At 48.4% G+C, this 15,591-nt stretch overlaps 3 protein-coding genes across 7 annotated transcripts; 2 read left to right on the top strand and 1 right to left on the bottom strand.

The window, feature by feature from the left end:
* Window positions 1-2,235: 2,235 nt before the first annotated feature.
* On the top strand, window positions 2,236-4,727 carry LOC136547402 (cis-zeatin O-glucosyltransferase 1-like). Its single transcript, XM_066539353.1, has one exon. The coding sequence runs from the start codon at window positions 3,061-3,063 to the stop codon at window positions 4,471-4,473; it is 1,413 nt and encodes a 470-aa protein (XP_066395450.1). The 5' UTR covers window positions 2,236-3,060; the 3' UTR covers window positions 4,474-4,727.
* A 2,360-nt stretch (window positions 4,728-7,087) lies between these two features.
* Window positions 7,088-11,062, top strand: LOC136542751 (RNA pseudouridine synthase 6, chloroplastic). 2 transcript variants are annotated; one of them, XM_066535325.1, is made up of 9 exons: window positions 7,095-7,551; window positions 7,648-7,776; window positions 7,872-8,126; window positions 8,229-8,310; window positions 8,737-8,852; window positions 8,928-8,982; window positions 9,073-9,184; window positions 9,669-9,838; window positions 10,226-11,062. In XM_066535325.1, exons 1-9 carry the CDS (start codon window positions 7,325-7,327, stop codon window positions 10,529-10,531), a joined length of 1,452 nt encoding a protein of 483 aa, XP_066391422.1. In that variant the 5' UTR covers window positions 7,095-7,324; the 3' UTR covers window positions 10,532-11,062. The 2 variants fall into 2 exon arrangements, with proteins under 2 accessions (XP_066391423.1, XP_066391422.1); XM_066535326.1 differs by lacking the exon at window positions 8,928-8,982 and having other exon boundaries at window positions 7,088-7,551; window positions 8,737-8,893; window positions 9,128-9,184.
* A 151-nt stretch (window positions 11,063-11,213) lies between these two features.
* LOC136542752 (probable mitochondrial adenine nucleotide transporter BTL1) lies at window positions 11,214-15,028 on the bottom strand. 4 transcript variants are annotated; one of them, XM_066535329.1, is made up of 6 exons: window positions 14,796-15,028; window positions 14,402-14,709; window positions 13,638-13,732; window positions 12,301-12,634; window positions 11,948-12,185; window positions 11,214-11,780 (listed from the first exon to the last, which is right to left on the bottom strand). In XM_066535329.1, exons 2-6 carry the CDS (start codon window positions 14,570-14,572, stop codon window positions 11,515-11,517), a joined length of 1,104 nt encoding a protein of 367 aa, XP_066391426.1. In that variant the 5' UTR covers window positions 14,573-14,709; window positions 14,796-15,028; the 3' UTR covers window positions 11,214-11,514. The 4 variants fall into 4 exon arrangements, with proteins under 4 accessions (XP_066391426.1, XP_066391425.1, XP_066391428.1 ...); XM_066535328.1 differs by having other exon boundaries at window positions 14,402-14,693; window positions 14,796-15,027; XM_066535331.1 differs by lacking the exon at window positions 14,796-15,028 and having other exon boundaries at window positions 13,862-14,544.
* Window positions 15,029-15,591: the final 563 nt, after the last annotated feature.

The raw sequence follows: 15,591 nt of genomic DNA, 5'->3' as shown, positions 1-15,591 counted from the left end.
CAAACTTTAGGTGCTACTACGAATCAAATACAGTATAATCATGGACCGTCAATACAGCATGTGCAACAGCCGGTGGGGAAAAGTCAGAACCAGATGATCAATTTGTGCATATCAGGCCACATACCGTCGTTGGCTTAGAAGATAGCACCATCCATTCAGAAGATCCATAGAGATATAGATCCTTATGTCTATAATCGAAGACTTCAAGTAAGTTAGGAAATTTCTTCGATCTAAGTTTTAGTTTATGGATTTTGAACTGTGATTCGAAGTTATCTACCGGTGCGGTAGTGCCGCTGTTCTGGCCCGACAGTGCCGTAGTCCGATAGTGCCACCCTCTAGAACGGCAGTGCCACAAAGTGAATTTGATAAAAGTTTAAGTGTTTGTTTTGATAGGCTTATTCACCATCTCTAGGCCAACCAGAGATCGTACAGTCGTGTTGCCACTACACTCTCCCTAGCCCTGGCCAACCGCTATCCCCTCTCTGCACTGCACCAGAACGCTGTCGCCTACCTTCCACCCTCTCCACCATAGTTTACCGAGCGCTCACCATTTCACCGCGTTGCCCTCTCGCTGCTCGCCCTTCCCTAGCGCTAGGGCCGCTCACCCGCACAATGCATCCTCCCCCTGCGCCACTGTGGCATTGAGCTTTGAATCGACGAGCCTCCATTCCCGTAAAAAGCAAGGATATGTTATGTTGAAGGCGCGTATTGTAAGCGTATGTTTTAAGTGTTTCAAAGAAATGTTGCAAGTGTTTCGGATGGATGTTGTAAAAGTAAATCAGAATGTTGCATATGTTACAATGTTTTTGTACACGTATGTTGCAAGCACCTATTCCCGATGTTTCATCTGTTCTTCAAACGTATGTTGGAATTATGTGTTATCTCGATATTGCATATGTTTCACTCATATGTTGCAAGTGTTTTATCTCGATGTTGCATATATTTGTAATAGTTTTTCAAGTATTTTTGCAAGTGTTTCAGACATATGTTTTAAGTGTTTCATCTATCTTCTTTGTTCAAAGATCAAAAGTGTTAATTGAAATGCTCTTCGTAGGGCGTTCGGAGAGTCGAACGTTGCCCGTTACCATGGGCCACGATGGCCTGAATGACCCAACTAGAATGTCCGAACTCGCCTCAACTCTATTCGTTCAGCTATCGTCCTTAGCAGTCTCGAGAAGTGTCATTTTCACTCATCGCGAGTTCCTCGCGGCGGCGCGACGTGCTCCACCGTGGCCGCGCTGCCACTACACCCTCCACCGATCTGGCCGACCGCCACAGCCGTTCGCCTTCCACCCTCTCCACTACAGTTTAGCGAGCGCTCGCCATTCCACCGTGCCGCCCTCTGGTCGCTCGCCTTTCCCTAGCGTTGGGCTACTCACCCAGGCACTTCATCCGCCTACTCGCTGACAACTTGTCCCCCCACCCCCCGCCACTCTGCGGCATCGAGCTCCGCGTCGACGAGCCTCCATTCTCCCAAAAACCAAGGAGATGTTACGCTAAAAACGCATGTTGCAAGCGTATGTTTTAAGTGTTTCAGAGATATGTTGCAAGTGTTTCAAATGAATGTTGTAAAAGTAGATCGGGATGTTGCATATGTTGTAATGATTTGTACACGTATGTTGCAAGAGCATGTTCCCAATGTTTTATCTATTTTCCAAACGTATATTGTAATTATATGTGTTATATGGGTGTTGCATATGTCTGCACACATATGTTGCAAGTGTTTTATCTGAATGTTGCGTATGTTTGCAATGATTTTCAAGTATTTTTAGGTGTTTTTACAAATGCTTCAGACGCATGTTTCAAGTGTTCATCTATCTTTTTTTTTGTATGTTGTAAATGTTGCATCTGGATATTTCAAAAGTAGATCGGGTGTTGCACATGGAAAGTGGCTGGCGGCGTGGGCCCACTGTTGAGGCGCTCGGTCGCAAATCCGATGCTACTGGGGCACGGGCTCCTCCTCTTGCGTGCGGGTACCGTCCGACGCTAGCTCAGGATCCGACGTCCGGGTGCTATCAAGTCCCATAAAACTAAGGTGAGGAACCTCTAGCTAAGTTTGGCAACCAAATGTAATCATTGTTTTTCATGAGCCACCCGACGACCCGCTCCGAAAAAAAGAAACTGGTTTGACTCGTCCTGATGTCTTCTGAAATGAAAAGAGAAAAAAAAGAGCAAGATGGACCTGTCTGAAAATGGAAATTAGAATTGGAAACTAAACGGACTGGTTTTAACATGCTTCTAGCAAGGACACATATTTTTCCTTTTGTCTTTTGGATAACTTGCAAGGGCAAATGTTACTGCAATATTGGAGAGTGGAGACACAAATAGTAACCGCTTTTTCAGAATCCTGCATCTGCATGTTGAAGGCTCAGTGCGGAAGTTATTCATCAAAATTTAACTGCATCAGATGCCAAGGTAAATTGATTTCTTGAAACTGGTGATTCAGACACGAAATGCATGGTTGCAGATAGCACGTTGATTGATCTTAACTAAACAAATCAGAAATATCTCTTCAGATTTGGGAAGAGGTCGTCATCTACTCATCTGAGCATTAATCTGACAGTCGCAACTGACCAAGCGACCGGACTCTCCATAAGAATGAAACCTTTGTTATACACGAAAGATTCTTCAGAGTGTATGCCAAGAGCTGTTGCCTGGGAGATCTTCCATCTACTACTCGCCACGCTTGATGGCCAACAACATAAGAAGGGATGAGAGGCACCCAAAAAAAAAAAAGAGCAACCATCGTGCGTAGAGAGTCGTCACTGTTTGTCAAAAAGAACAACGATTGATTGCTCCCGAGTCCGAAAGCGGATTTGACGCGGAATCTTGCCACGAAACGGCCGAGCTCCTTCCTCTTCAGTTTCTTCATCACACGTCAGTGGAGCTGGGCTGGCAATGGCAAAACTTTTTCTCAATCTTTTCCATTAAAAATTCGTAAAGGTTGAGCACGCTCGCCGGCGCAGCGACCTTCCTCTCAGGGTCAGGGTCAGGTTCAGGCTTTCAGCTCTCACATCACATCCAATCCAAGCCAAGGCCGCGCTCCACCCCAGCCCGGCGATGGAATCCGCCGCCGTGGCCATCGTGACGGTGCCGTTCCCGGCGCAGGGCCACCTGAACCAGCTGCTGCACCTATCCCTGCTCCTCGCCGCGCGGGGGCTCCCCGTCCACTTCGCCGCGCCGGAGCCGCACCTCAGGGAGGCCCGCTCGCGCCTGCACGGCTGGGGCCCCGACGCCGCCCTCCCCGCGGCGGTGCGCTTCCGCGCGCTGGACGTCCCCGCGCACGAATCCCCCGCCCCGGACCCGCGCTCCCTGTTCCCGGCGCACATGCAGCAGCTCTTCGAGGCCTACTGCGGCGGCGCGAGGGCCCCGCTGGCCGCGCTCCTGGCGGAGCTCGCCGCGACGCACCGCCGCGTCGTCGTCCTCCACGACCGCATGGCGGCGTTCGCGGCGGCCGAGGCCGCGCGCCTGCCCAACGCCGAGTCCCTCGGCGTGCACTGCCTCGCCGCCTCCTACAACGTCGGGTGGGCGGACCGGGAGCACGCCCTGCTGCGCCGCCACGGCCTCGTCTTCTACCCGCCCGACGCCTGCGCCACCCCGGAGTTCGTCGCGCTCGCCAGGCGGATGGGGCAGGAGCGACGGCGCGCGCCCGGCGCCGGCATGGTCGTCAACACCTGCCGCGCGCTCGAGGGCGACTTCCTCGACGCGCTCCAGCGGATCCCGTCCTCCGACGGCCGCAGGCTGTTCGCCATTGGGCCTCTCAGCCCGGTGCTCCTCCCACTCCCCGGCGCCGGCGCGAGCAGCGGGAGCTCGCGGCGGCACGAGTGCCTGGACTGGCTGGACGCGCAGCCGCCGTCGTCGGTGCTATACGTCTCGTTCGGCACGACGTCGTCGCTCCGCGCGGAGCAGGTGCGCGAGCTGGCCGCCGCGCTGCGGGACAGCGGGGCGCGGTTCGTGTGGGTGCTGCGTGACGCCGACCGCGCGGACCTGCGCGGAGGGGAGGGGGACGCCGCAGCCGAGACCCTCCGCGCCGCCGCTGCGTCCGAGCTCGGACCCGACGGCCCTGGAGCCACCGGTGTGGTGGTCACCGGGTGGGCGCCGCAGCTGGAGATCCTGGCGCACGGCGCGACGGCGGCGTTCATGAGTCACTGCGGCTGGAACTCCACCGTGGAGAGCCTCAGCCACGGGAAGCCCATACTGGCGTGGCCCATGCACAGCGACCAGCCCTGGGACGCCGAGCTCGTGTGCAAGTACCTCCGGGCCGGCGTGCTCGTGCGCCCCTGGGAGCGGCGCCACGACGTGACCCCCGCGGCCGCGATCCGCGACGCCATCGACAGGGTCATGGCCTCCGATGAAGGCGCCGAGATCCGACGGCGGGCCGCGGCGCTCTGGGAGGCCGTCCGCGGCGCCGTGGCCGAGGGCGGGTCATCCAGGCAGGACCTGGACGAGCTCGTCGCGTACGTGACGAGGTGATCCATGGTCCAGGCGGGTGCTGTCTGCATTAACGATTTGATGCTAGTATTTGTTTAGCACACTCTATTTGAGTGTTACGAGATGAAACCGAAGGTTTTGGCCAGGTTATGATTTTCATTTGGGAGTTGGGACCTGTCAGGTGTCACTTGTGCTGACTCGAAAATCGACCAGCAAATTATGAGCTTGATGCTTGAATGTGGGAGTGGGACTGTCTGTAATAAGAGCACCGATTTGGTGGATGAAAGCAACCTTTTGCCCCCCAATCATTTCTGACCAAAATCTCACCAATTTGACGAAACTTTGGTAGGATATAACGGACTAAAAAGCTAATAAAATAGGAGTATCAGATTTTTCATAGCAGATGAAAATATACGCACTCACTCTGTCTCAAATTATAAATCATTTTACTTATTTTTCTTAGAGAGTCAAAACATCTTAAATTTGACCAAGATTATATACAGAATAAAAAAACATGACATCAAATAGGTATATACTATAAAAATATAACAAATAAAGATTCTAATAATACTTATTTAGTATTATTTTACTGAGCTGCTAGCGTCCGGACGCTCGCACCTGCTGCGCCCGTTCGCACGCCTACGCCAGCTTCACGGGGGGGCACGCGCCGCTCCGTCCCCCGTGCATACGCGTGCCTACACAGGGGCCGCGTTTCGGTCTGCGCTCGCTTTGTTTCCCACGCCTGACACTCGCGCCCCCTCCGTTGTTCGCTCCCACACGCGTGCACGAGACCCAGTAGCTGCAAGTACCTATGGCAGGTGAGTCCCGCTACAACGTGTGCAACATTCAGATGAAACATTTATTACATATGTCTAAAACATATAAAATATTTGGGACATACACTTGAAACACCATTGTAATATGTCCAACATCCCGATCTACTTTTCAAACATCCAGATGCAACACTTGCAACGTACAGAAGAAGACAGATGAAGCACTTGAAACATGCGTCTGAAATACTTGAAAAAACACACTTGAAAACACTTGAAAAGCCATTGCAAATATATGTAACGTCCAAATAAAACACTTGCAATATATGTGTACAACATATGCAACCTCCACATAAACACACTTGCAACATACGTCTGCAAAAACAGATAAACATTAGGATAGATGCGCAACATACGTGTACAAACCATTGCAACATATGCAACATCTTGATCTACTTTTGCGACATCCATATGAAACACTTGCAACATACATCTAAAACATTTTAATCGTACACTTGCAACATGCATCGTATCCCGGTGTGGCCTCCTCCGTCGTCTGCATCGGGGCATCGGCTGCGCTGTAGCCATAGCAGGAGGCGAGTCCGGAGGGTTTTCCGTGCCTAGGGCCCGACGCTTCTTCTTACTCTGACAGCAGCTTGTCGACGTCATTGAGTGGGGCGGAGCAGCGGAACCGGAGCAACGGGGTGGGCACGCAGAACAAGAGCAAGAACAACGGTAGCCGGCGGCGCGTGGTGCGAGGATGGAAACCGCGAAAGGATGCGACCGATGCAAATAGAGAAAATATCGCTCTTTCTTTTTCTTTAATAAACCGTGTACTCCGTATGCCGTGGTGAGGGGAGTATGCCTGTGGGCTGGTCCACAGGTCCCAGCTGGAGCGTCTAGACGGATGGATGCGAGATGGACACCTAAGGTAGAGCATTACCAATTATTTTATTATATAGATTTAGTGAAACTTAAGATATTTCTCAAGAAAGTTAAAATAATTATAGTAATTTGGAACGGAAGGGTTACATGCCTAACTAGAACGTAGCTCCCATGATGCCCCCGACCAGGTCGTGCCGGAGCTCGACGTCCGGGTGCGCTCCCAGCTCCCGGCCGTGCTGTCGATCGGTGCAGGCGCCGGCCTGGCGCTCGGCATCTCCCTTCACCACGCCGTCGCCTACATCGTCCACCCCCGCGGCGACGAGATCGCTCATCGCTCGAGCGATTCTCGACAGGGCGGCGCCAAATCTGCTTGTGGTGAGTAGCAGCTAGCTTTTTTAAAAAAAAAATAAATAAACAGAGTAGCACTAGCTGGTTAGCTTCGTGTCGTGTCCGGCGAGGCAATGTTGTTTACCACATATGCATGAAAAACGTTGCTGAAGAAAACTGTATTTCAAGAAATGGTTATTACTTTTGGTGGACCGTCTGCTTTTCAAAATATGCGCTTTGATGGATAATTTCGTGCCGGGTGTTTTCCTTTCCTTTTCCTCTCAATTTTTCTTTTCTTTTTTTTTTCCGCACATACGAAAAGTGCCGAATCTGCTCTAGCTTTCCTGTACGAGGTGCATCTCTCCGTCCGTATGTCGTTCGACCCGTCATCCACTTTGTGATCTTAAATTTTGTGTCAAGATTAATGCTATGTATATGGGTAAAAAAAGGGCTTTTTAGACACACCATTACAATATTTTAAGTTTAGAAATACGTCATTACAATTCGTCTATTTAGAGAACTGTTATTATAATTTTTTTTTGCCTTCATGTATGCCATTTTCAACACGTGCAGTGTATATAGGCTCACCGCCAGACACGTATGCTCTCGGACACATCGATTTTTGCTTATAGTTAGCGCTGGTTTACATTGTTTAATTACAGATACTCTGAAGCACACTCGGTCATCGTAGCATCTTGCAGATAAAAAGTGTAGACCGGCTTTATTAGATTTAAATAATTTTTAAAAATGGGACTTTGAGCAGAATCATCAGCAGATACCCTATCTGCCCAACTCCGTAGCGTGACCAGAGTACCAGACTAGCAGAGGCCGCAGCAAATCAGGAACGCAAACGCCCCAGCCGCAAACAGCAGAACCCCCGGCTCCTCCCGCCGCCGCCGGGGCACGCCGGGATGCCGAAGCCAGTGGCCTCCGTCGCTTCCCTCCTCCCGCAGCTATGGCACCGCCCCTTCCGTCGCGCTCCCATCCTCCCCCGCGCCCGCGGCCTCTCCTCCTCCTCTGCGACCCTCACCGCCCACTCGGCCCCACGCCGCCGCTCCGTACTTCCCCGTTCCACTTCCACTCACCTCGCCGCAGTGTCAACCTCCGCCGCCGCCGTCGAGGCCCCAGCAGCCACACCGTAAGCTCCCCCTCCCCCTTCCTTCTATTATCCCAACAGCTGATATCCCCAAGTGATGCACTGCACCCTGGTGTTGATGTATGCCCTGTGATGCAGGTACCCAGTGTACGATCGGCTTCTGCCGTGCCCCTTGCAGGACGACCCTCCGAGAATCGAGCACCTCGTGGCTCGCGAGGACGAGGTGGCAGCCGATTTCATCTCCAGGTCGCTCGGCCTGCCTCCTCTGTAAGCACACCTCTCCCTCCTGCGCTCTCTTTCTTGAACGTGGACTGAATTGGCTGCCGTAACAGTGAGCCATGCCTAACATTGTGGGTGTGAAGGTATGCTGCAGACCTCATCAAGTTCGGTGCTGTCTACTACGCGCTCGTCGCGCCGCAGCCGCCTCCCTACGCTTCTCCGGAGCATTTTAAAATCTTTCGGGAAGTCACCGAGCCTTCCATCCTGCGCCGGAGGGCGTCCATTAAGGGGAAGACGGTGAGGGAGGCTCAGAAGACGTTTAGGGTGACGGACCCCAACCAGCGCCTCGAGGCCGGCACGTACCTGCGGGTTCATGTGCATCCCAAACGGTTTCCAAGGTAGGATAGGATGGACGCTGTTCTCTCTTATCTGCTGTGGTGAATGACTGGATCAGCTTGTTTGGCTTATGAGTATGTTCCCTTTACTCGATCCTGCCACAGGTGCTATGAAATTGAGTGGAAATCCAGAGTAATAGCAGTCGCTGATGAATATGTTGTTCTTGATAAACCTGCCGCAACATCGGTATGCTTCTCTTATCTTCCACTTTCTCATTTGTTGGTGCTCGTGACTTTATGGGCTCTAAATTTCTTTGACCTTACATGTCATAACCCAGAATGTGTGTCTGCAACATTGGACATCCACTTTGTTGAACATATTGTTCATGTCTTTGACTTGATGTCATTTGAATTCCCTATGAATATGATAGTGATTTTAGAGTATTTTCACCATTAGGTTACCTTCGCAGAATAAAATTCACATCCACTAAAATGCGTATGCACTACCAATGCAACATGGGATGAAGCCAGAAGCATGGGGCTATTCATGAAATAAGATTTGTTTTATTAAGTTCTTGTAGGTGGCGAAGTTAGAAATGTCCAGACAGTCGCTAGTTTATGGTTGAAGTTTCTGAGTTCAAATGGTAACAACCGTTGAATTTTCAACCTTTAGGTGGGCGGAGCAACTGATAACATCGAGGAATCCTGTGCAGTGTTTACTTTGCGTGCATTAGGATTGGAAACACCATTACTGACGACTCACCAGATTGACAACTGCTCTGAAGGCTGGTTTGTCACTTTACTTGATTATACTCAAATGTGGAAAATAGGTAAGTAATGTCATCCTTTTTCAAAACTTTGCAGTGTGGTACTATCTAAAACGAAAGAGTTCTGCTCAGTTTTCCATGGACTGATAAGGGTATGTTACTACGTGACTGCAGTGCAGTGTGTTTTTGCTCCATGAACCTATCGGCAATGATCCCTACTTTTATTTTGTATTTTGTAACAGGAGAAACAGGTTAAAAAACTTTATCTTGCACTTACTACAGCACCTGTGTCAACAGGAACGATTACCCATTATATGCGTCCAGTTAATCGCGCTCCTAGATTAGTTTCTGAAGGTAATTTTGAACTGAAATTTGTTGCTTCTATATTGTTACTAATTCGGCCAATTTTGTTTCGTCGTTTGATGCTGGCACTGTTGTCCTGACTTCAAGCGTGCATATATCTGGGTCAGGAATATTATTCGTTTTTGGGTGAAACTGTGAACTTATGTGCACACTGACCACCTTTTGTTAAGTTGTGGCCATTACTGAAGATAGTGAAATGTGAATCAACAGTTTATATCTAAAACTCGTCCATTCTCCACCAATCGTCTGTGCGTTGCCTTGTTATTATGTTCTTAACCGCTGTGTGGATGTTAATAAACTCTAGAAGATGAGTGCTGCATAAGACATGAATGCTGGAAGAACTCATGGCCTGAATGCTTGCATCAGAAGTTTTAAATAACCTTCTTGTTTTAGTCTATTGGATCTTGGTTGTTACTTACATTCAAATCCTTTATTAGTACATTAATTAATGTTTTCTTTCTTCTTACCTAACCAGACTGTATTGAAAGATGGCATCTCTGTCAAATGGAGGTACTCAACTGTAGAAAGGTACCATGGCCAAGCTCTTCGATCAGGAAAGCTTACAATGTAAATGGTTGTGGGTGGCCACAGCAAGAAGCTGCTTATGAATGTAAAATCAATCTCTTGACAGGGAAAACCCATCAGGTATCATGTGATTTCGGTCAAATATACATCACCAGAGGCTTGATTATTCCCCTTCTATAATAAAAAGGTTTCTGAGCTAATAGCCTGCCAACTTGGAGAACCTTAAAGCACTGTTTGCTCATTTTGTCAACACTGTTTTTAGTTGAATGAGCTATGCATATGCAGTTTTTTTTTTTTTTTGAGGAATCAGGAGGAGCCAGTGGCTCCTACTGCAAATTTATTAAGACAAAATAACAGCAAAGTACAGAGTTACAGAGATTGGAGAAGCAAGAAGGAAGCTATGCATACGCAGTTGTTTTGTTTTGCGTTTTAATCGTTGCCAGTAATGTGATTGCTTGCTTATAGTACATCACAATAGGATCTAACTTGGAATCGATTATGTTGCAGATAAGGGCACAGCTTGCTGCTATAGGTGCTCCAATTATAGGGGATTCTGCATATATGACTGCAGCAATGGCAGTGATGGCCAACCCAAGCATAAACCCATTCGGTAGAGAGAGGCTTAGTTACAACAGTGAAGAGGAGAAAGAAGCCACCATTGAAGCATGGATTGCCTCCCACGGCAAGGAACCAAAATCCGTGATTGGCCTGCAAGCGTCGGAGATCTCTTGGGATCACGAAGGCGAGCACCATTCTTACAAGGCTAGGGTTCCGTGGTGGCAGCAGGATTCTGTGGAGTCTGACTTGGTATGAGTAATGGTAGATGGGAGTTCCATATGGACCCTGAAATTCTACCCTCTGAAAGGTCAAAGGTTTTTGCCCTCTGGTGAACCTTGTCTCCCTGTCGAAGAGGAATGTCTGTCCAGATTTATTCTACTGTTATTACAGCGATAGCATTTTAGCATGGGATGACTGACAAGCACCAACAGGAACCTAACAAACAAAAAATGTTTAGACAGAACAGAATTGTCGAGGAGGAACACCCACTGATGTCGGGCATGTTACTGTTCCCTTATTGTTTTTGGAGTTTTGTCGGATTTAGACAGGTGATGTAAATTATGTAAGTGCTTTCGGCATCATGCTCTGTACACTGTACTTGCCTTTTTAGAGGACTGAGATGCTTTTCTACTTTGTTCTGAGTGCTGAGCGAGACTGAGAATTTGAATATGGTTGGTTGCTGCGCAGAAGTTGTTGGGCCGCCCGAATGGCCAAAACTAAATTTGGGCTTTAGAAATGAAACGAAGCCCAAGTCTGAACTCGGCCAGGAGCCCATGCCAACATGATCAGATTGAAGGCGGTTCACACGAGGCAACATGGCACAAAGCACTGCTTATGTTTTGCTGTTCATTCTAGGAATTGCAACATCTTCTGTTTTTATATGGCTGTTTGGTTGTGTGCAAGGCTTATTTTCTACTCAGACATTCGGCAATCAATCTACTCAAATCCTTTTCTTATAACAGAACAAAAATCAATCAGCTGTTCAGAATTGATGTTACAACAAATGCTTTCCACTCAGCCAAACAGAGAAACGCACCCTATATACCCATTCGCCGGAGCCGGGATTCCAAAACTGAAAATAGATCAGAAATCCCAGCAGTCCAAAACTGAAAATTGATCAGGAATCCCAGCAACCCATTCGGCACAGCCGGGATTCCAAAACTGAAAATAGATCAGAAATCCCAGCAAAGGAGCAAAACTTCATCTGCGGCAACGCCTCCATTGTTCAAAAAGATTGTTCAATTTGCTAAGCCGCGCAGCTTGTTCCTCTCAGCCAGAAGAGCATCCTTCCATGCCTCGTACAACACCCAGGTGATGCCGGAATGTGGCATGACCTTCAGGCAGCTTGCCCCCCACCCACGGTAAAGCCCCAGGAAGCCCTCCCCCCGGATCACCTCTGACAAAGCAGCAATCATGTTTGGCGGGCACTTCCCCTGCAGGGCGCCGACCATCAGCCGCTTCCTTGCTACCTCCAGCGGGAAGCTGATTGTGCTTGCAGTGAGACCTGTGGATCCAACGGATGTCAGTCCTGTTTGCTCAGACTCCAAGTAACCATTAGACGGCATGGCCCTGACTTTTTTATCTCGTCGTCAGTTTGAAGACAAAATGTTGAAGCGGTAAGCAACAGGTGACCGACTGAAACTAGATGCAATGGGATGCTGATTCATTTACCTGAAAGAGCCCCGATAAGTAGAAGCTCAGGGCGACTCAAAGATGGCTTCTTATGCAAGCGGCAGTAAGAGGTCTTGATTGTATCATACATAAAAAAGTAGCATGTGGTGTAAGGAATCATGCCAATTAGTGTTGGACAGAGGCCAGCATAGAAACCACCTATACCATCAGTCCGATAGATCCTGCTGAAGGCAAGGTTAATGCTTGGATAAAGCTCTCGATTGATAGTCAAGCGATCCTGTCAGAAAATCAATAATGTGACATTAAGTAACAATGTAATATGACTTTCACAGTTGATTGTGAGGATGAAGAAATAGCGCTGACTGTCAACAAGGCCTCAATTCAGCAATTACCTTGATAACTTCGAGAGGATGGCACGCCAATGTGGCAGCTATTCCAGCAGCAGCACCGGCAATAGCAACGGGAGATAAGAAGTGAAGTGGAAGCTCGATTTTCATATTACCAAGCTGTATCTTTGGGTATCCGTCCTTTTTCCATTTCTCTTGTGCTTCTGTCATGCTCCTCTTGACACATTCAAATGTTCCGAGTTCAACTGCTTGGGTTGGAATAACACGGAGCATATTGATTGTATTTCCTGCCCAAAGCCCTTGCCACCCACTTTGTTCGATGATCTCCACCAAACTACCAAAAATATGCCTAGATCCTACTCCTACAACCATTCTTGTCCTGAAATTTGTACACAATGATATATGTGACCATTCCTTCTGCTTTACTCACTAGATAATTATGAAACTATTCAGCCATCAGCATTTGTTGAACTACATGTTTCAACAGCACAGTTGAAATAAGCTTGCATAATTTTTAAAAATAATATATTCTGCTGCGCACAAAACAAAATAATATATTTATACACGTCAAGAAACTCCTCCCTTTTCACTGATATCCCCTTCATCCTGAAATAAGGTACTGAAGCATTCAAATTTGTCCCAAATTATAAAGGATTGTAGGTTAATTAACTCCCCCTCCTCACTTATCCCCAGGCCCCCAATCACATGCTTACCTGCCATTAATGTCTATTGTCAACCCAACCATTAGGCTCAAAGTACGGTAAGCACAATCAGCCTGTTCGGGAGGCCGTATCGTATCGTGGATTATTTACTGCTGGCTGGTTTGATGTGAGAGAAAAACACTGTTTCTGGCTGGAAATTTACGATCGTTTACGAGCAAGCGAACAGGCTGAATATCTCCCCACGATTAAGGGAGGTTGCATGCGTTATTTGTTTTACCCCATAATCTCAGGATAGAGAGAGTATAGAGTTTTGGTTATATGCAGCAGTAATATAATGAGAAACTGCATGGAAAGAGAGAGAGAGAGAGAGATAGTTGTTTTCCAAATTCGATGTATTAGGGGACCAATACCAGAAAAATCTGTAGCACATCACTAAGGTAGTGCTCTGGAAAAACTAAGTAATTTGTGAATCATCAGTATATGTCATATTCAGAACACGCCATCATGCAAAAGATAAATGTGCTATGGGTAATTATCTGGTTGGTGGGACATCTCATCTCTGAAGTGCATGCAACCTCGAATAAGAAGCAATGAAAACCAAGCGTAAAGTTTCAACGTTCTGCAAACTAGCTGTAGCATTTGCATCTACAGTGTAATGTGTAAATAAATTAAAATGGACAAGTGCAAAGGTTAAAAGTAGAGATAAAAGTTAGTGACTACCTGAGAGTCTCTAGAGGGGCAAGGATAGCCTTTGACATAGCACCAGCTAGTGCCCCACTGGCAAATTCTCTGGCCTCTCTGCTCTCCAAAATAGTCTGTGGTAAATTGGATAAAAGGGAAGCCCTCAAACAATCAGTCAAAAATTCATCACTAGCTTCAAAGTTTAGATTCATATGGCATCTATGAGAATTGAAATTGAAGCAACTTCTCTAGGTAAAGCGTACCTGCAACTGCAAGTGCTTTGGCATTGTATGGTTGTCAATGTACCGAAGATTACAGAGTAAGATGCTTCAAGTTACAAAGTACATTTAATAATTCTTATTATGTTTTTCAATAGTGTAATGAATTAGCAATCACATTATCTAATCCATCATATAAACAAAAAACATTTCAGTATTTATTAAAGACACCATACATTATAGTGTAATGTACATTGAACTATGTGCTTCTGTAGGGGCCCAGAAAATACCACATCCTATAGCCCAAAGGCTGGTTTCACAGTTGCAAAGCGGTGGAAAATTTCTCGCTTGATCAAACACAGTTCGCGTATTAGCACTTTAGCAGCAAAAAGGCTTGTCCTTGTGACAAAACATAGGAATCTGAAACTCTGTGACGAATCATCACATCAAAAACCTGAAACTAAACCACGCGACCAATTGGGGAAAGCACAGTACGTCAGTTTCTATTAGTTCAACCAGCCAAAACCGAAAGCCGCGTCCCTTTCATTGCCCAGACGACATCAAATCAGGTGGAGATTTCCTTACCCTTACGGCCCCTCCGAAGTCCGGTAGCCTGACGCCGATGGCCTCCGCGACCTTGGCGCCGTCGAGGCCGTCGTCCTTAGGCAGCGCCATGACGAGAAGCTCCTTGTAGCCTCCCACTCCTACCTCCGTGACCTTGGCGCCGTCGAGGCAGTCGTCCTTAGACAGCGCCATGACGAGAAGCTCCTTGTAGCCGCCCCTCCTGCCTCCACTCCAGGGCCGGAGAAGCCCACCTGACGAAGCTTGCCGCCGCCAGCGGCGGACCCAGAATTTGCTCAAAGAGCAGGGCCTCTACCTAGTAGAGGTATAAACTACTCATTATTATGCTCCTATCAGTAGCGACCCGTTAATTTCTACATGAGTACAGCTACAAATGGATCAGACATTAGAGAAATACCAGAATGGAGTGGCAGGATCCAGACTCCAGAGGGATTGAGGCTGAGGGAGGGCGGGATTGAGGGACGGCCGGGCCGCCGGGCTAGAATTGCCTCCTCGGCTGCTCTGCTCCCACCACCGTGCAGCCGTGCCCGTGCGGACGAGTGACGAGGGACGAGCGGAGCCATCGAGCCTCACAACAGACCCTCCACATAGCCCAAAGGCGCACCACACGACCCGGGCTCTGAAGAAAACGAAGTGGAATTGCATTTCTCGTGGTGCAGGTTTTTGGTGGATTATTAAATAGAAATTTCTATTCATTTGTCGGCTGTTTATGTTGTGGACTGGCTTGGTTTTTCGGAAAGAAGGTTTTCTCCGCTTTACTGAGAATAAAGCGTTCCGTAACATTTAGGTGTCGGATGGCTTACATGCTTTTACATGTATATCATTAAGAAAGTTTGTAATTACATATAAGTTATTAAAAAATTTGACCGCACACGAGTGTCATCGTTCTGAACTTCTTTGCTCTCCAAACTATTCCGTCGGTGTTCTGTTGGGCCCGGTTAGTCAAAACGTCCATAATACCCCTCTCATCCCTGTCCTCTCTCTCAAACTCTCTCACAGCAATGTCCAGCATGGCACCCTCACGGCGGACCGCGCGGCGGCGCTACTGGTGGGCTGCGCGTCCGTGCGCCGCGCCTCGGAGCTCCACGCCGCGGCGGTGCGCGCCGGCGAGGACCAGGACAAAGTTGTGGCCTTCCGTCTCCAGCGCGCGTACGCCGCGTCCAGCCGCCTGGACCTCGCCGTGGCGCTGCTCC

This window comes from Miscanthus floridulus, chromosome 3 (assembly GCF_019320115.1).
Source record: "Miscanthus floridulus cultivar M001 chromosome 3, ASM1932011v1, whole genome shotgun sequence".
NCBI lineage: Eukaryota > Viridiplantae > Streptophyta > Magnoliopsida > Poales > Poaceae > Miscanthus > Miscanthus floridulus.
Note: the sequence above shows the minus strand (reverse complement) of the source record. Positions and strands in the feature narration are given on the sequence as shown.